Below are 3,285 nucleotides of genomic sequence, written 5' to 3'. Positions count from 1 at the left end.
ATGGTCTCTACTCATAGATGACATAATTATTTGTGTAAAACTTCTAAAAAAAGTACAAAAATCCTCCTAAAATTAAAATTATCATAGAATGTAAGACGCACATCCCAGATCAATGGTATTCTTCTATGCTGACCATGAACAACTAGAATTTGAAAAAAGATAATAACAAAAATAAACTACTAATAAAGTATGTGCAAAATCTGTATGCTGATAACCAAAACACTGATGAAAGAAGTTAGAAAAGATCTGAGTAACTGGAGGCACATAGTAGCAATAGATTAGGAAACCCAGTCTTGTTAATTTTCCCCAAATGGATCCATAAGTTCAACACAATCCCAGTAGTAATCTTGGTAGGCATTGATGAAGCTAAATTTCAAATGTATGTGGAAAGGCAAATGAATTGGAATAGACAAAATGATTGCGAAGAGGAAGAACAAAACTAGACGACTTTATACCCCCTGACTTCAAGCAATCAGTGAATGTGGAACCACGGCTAAAACAGGAAAGAGTGCACGACATGCTGCAGCACCACCAGCTGACTGTCGTAAGGATGCAAAAGTGACTCAATGGAGAAAGGACAATCTTTTCAAACAACAATGCTGCATCAATTGGATGAATCTTGACACATATTCTATGCAAAAACAACTCAAAATAGCTCATACATCTAAACATAAGAAGCAAAACAGTAGTACTTCTAGATGGAAGAGGAACATAAAAATAATCTACTTGTCTTAGGACTGACAGAAAGTTTTTGGAACTAAAGGCTTGATTTGCAAAAAAAAATGTGTAAATTGGGATTATCCAATTAAAATCTTTTGCTCTGAAAAAAAAATCACTGTGTAGAAATTTAAAACTCCTGAGATTAACTAGCAGAAAATATTTTCAATTTATATATCTGAAGAAATGATTTATGTCTGGAACATGTGACTAACTCTAAAACTCAATTATAGCAAAGTAAACAACTCAATTAAAAATGGGCAAAAGATCTGAGCAAATATTTCATTGGAGAACACAGATAACAAATAGAACAGGAGAAGAGGGTTAACATCAGAAGGCATCAGAAAACAGCAAATTGTGGCCATTATGAGATGCTATTTTATATTTATTAGATTGCCAAAACTGAAAACAAAACAAACAGCTCTTTAATAGTAAGAGCAGGTGAGGACGAGGAGAAGCCAAATTACACATTGCTGGGGAAAGCCAACCTGGGAACTTCATGTAAATTTGGACATGCATTGACCACACAATCTGGCAATTCCAATTCCTAGCTGTTCCTTTAAAAAATGTTTTTATTTATTCTTTGGAAATTCCATAGACACATACGATGCTATTTATCTCTTCATGTGAACTGATGACTTGTGTTCTGATAAACAGCTGTATATGAAGTAACTGATAATTACTAAATTAAAAAAAATGGAAGGAACCCAGGTATCTTTCAGCAGGGAGTGTATAGACATCTATATACATTTACATGATGGAATACCACTCAGCAACAAAAATAAACTGTTGACATAATATGGAAGAATCTTTTGGGAAAAAACTTCTAATTTTCAGTTATGCCGCTACCAAGTTTTTATTACATTTATTTATTTGCGTGTGCATGTGTGTGTATGCATGTAGCTCTGCCAGCACTCATGTGGAGGTCAGAGGAAAAGCTGCGAGGTTTGGTTCTCTCCTTCTACCCTGTAGGTCCCAGGGACTGAACGCAGGTCCTCAGACTTGGCAGCAAGCACCTTTACCCCGTGAGCCAACTCTCTGGCTCGACTGGCTTCTCTTACTTAGCATAATGGAAGTATGCTGCCATGTGTATCAGTACTTCATTCCTTTACTGCTCAATAACATTCACTGGATGCTGGTGCCTTATTTTGCTTCTCCATCATTAGCTGATGTACACTTGGTTTCCACACTTTTGGCTGTCATGATGGATGCTGCTGTGAACACACATTTCAGCTCTCAGTTTTCTCATAGTATTACTGCTGATATGATTCCTGTGTTTAACATCTTCAGAAAACTTCCAAATGGATTTCCAGAGTGACTACACCACATTACAATCCCTCCAGAAACACATGAGGGCTGCAATTTCTCCTGATCGCCATCAACATTTACTATACTATAGGTGTGTGTGTGTGTGTGTGTGTGTGTGTGTGTGTGTGTGTGTTATATGAATGTGTGCACTGTGCATGTGTATGTGCAAATGGAGGCCAGGGATCAACTCGGGTGTCTTCCTCAATCACTCTCTAATCTTATTGTTTGAAGTAGGGTCTCTCTTTGAACATGGATCTTGCCATTTTGGCTACCTGTGGATCTACCTACCTTTGTTCTGCTTATGCCTGGCTTTTTCTTACATGGGTACTGGGGATCTAAACTCAGTTCCTCACATTTTTACAGCAAGTACTTTAGCTACCAGGTCATCTCTCCAGCCCCATATTTTCTGTATTTTTGATCACAGTCATCCTATGGGTGTGAAGTAGTATCACATCATGGGTTAGATTTGCATGTCCCTAAAAAGTGACCAAGTTCAGCATCTTATTGTGTTTAGTTTAGGGAAATCTCTGTTCAAATCCCTTGTTCCTTTTGTTTGGACTATTCTTTCTTCTTTCTGAAAAGAAATAGTCAGGGACGTCCTGAGTTTGATCTCAGCGGCATGAGTTAATCACTAACTGAGCTGGAGTTCCAAAATGATTCCCAGAGCTCTTACCTTTTGTTTCATTTTCTCCACCTTGAACTTGAGCTGGGGCACCACATTGTTGGGGGGCAAGCCTTTTTCCAGTTGTGTCACAAACTTAGCATATTTAGAGACTTGACTGTTTAGGACTTCTGGATCCAGGCAGTCAAATTTAGACTGTGAAAAAAATTTACATTAAAACATCTGATAAGCAGTAAGCTTAAAATAGTATAAAACTTTACTTGAATTTTCCTAGATTCAAAGTTAAACCAAATCAACTTGTAGTTTTGGAAATGATCATCCTTAACAAAACTGCTAATAATATCTGGGCATCATCTGTTAATTGCTTTCATAGTTTTGCCTCCTTCACCATCAAATGCAATAACTGTGATCCTTTAAGTTAATTCTTGAGGGTCAATCCCTACACAATCTTCCAAGGCAAAACAACAAAACAAAACAAACTCCAGTAACTTTTACCTTTACTAACTAGTTTTCTTTTTTTTTCTTTTCCTTCCCTTTTTCCTTTCCCTCCCCTCCCTTTCCCTCCTCTCCCTTTCCCTTCCCTTCTGTTCCGTTCCCTTCTTCCCTTCTTTCTTCCCTCCCTTCCCTCCCTCCCCTCC

The 3,285-nt window shown here is 37.6% G+C and overlaps 1 protein-coding gene across 1 annotated transcript in view; it reads right to left on the bottom strand.

The window, feature by feature from the left end:
• Positions 1 to 3,285, bottom strand: part of Dnah6 (dynein axonemal heavy chain 6) — a 317,890-nt gene that overhangs the window by 229,828 nt on the left and 84,777 nt on the right. The window contains exon 18 of the mRNA XM_008840298.1: positions 2,662 to 2,842. Coding sequence (XP_008838520.1) covers positions 2,662 to 2,842 — 181 coding nt within the window. The remainder of the gene's footprint in view (positions 1 to 2,661; positions 2,843 to 3,285) is intronic.

This window comes from Nannospalax galili, unplaced genomic scaffold (genome assembly GCF_000622305.1).
Source record: "Nannospalax galili isolate Female #2095 unplaced genomic scaffold, S.galili_v1.0 scaffold279, whole genome shotgun sequence".
In the NCBI taxonomy this organism is placed as follows: domain Eukaryota; kingdom Metazoa; phylum Chordata; class Mammalia; order Rodentia; family Spalacidae; genus Nannospalax; species Nannospalax galili.
Note: the sequence above shows the minus strand (reverse complement) of the source record. Positions and strands in the feature narration are given on the sequence as shown.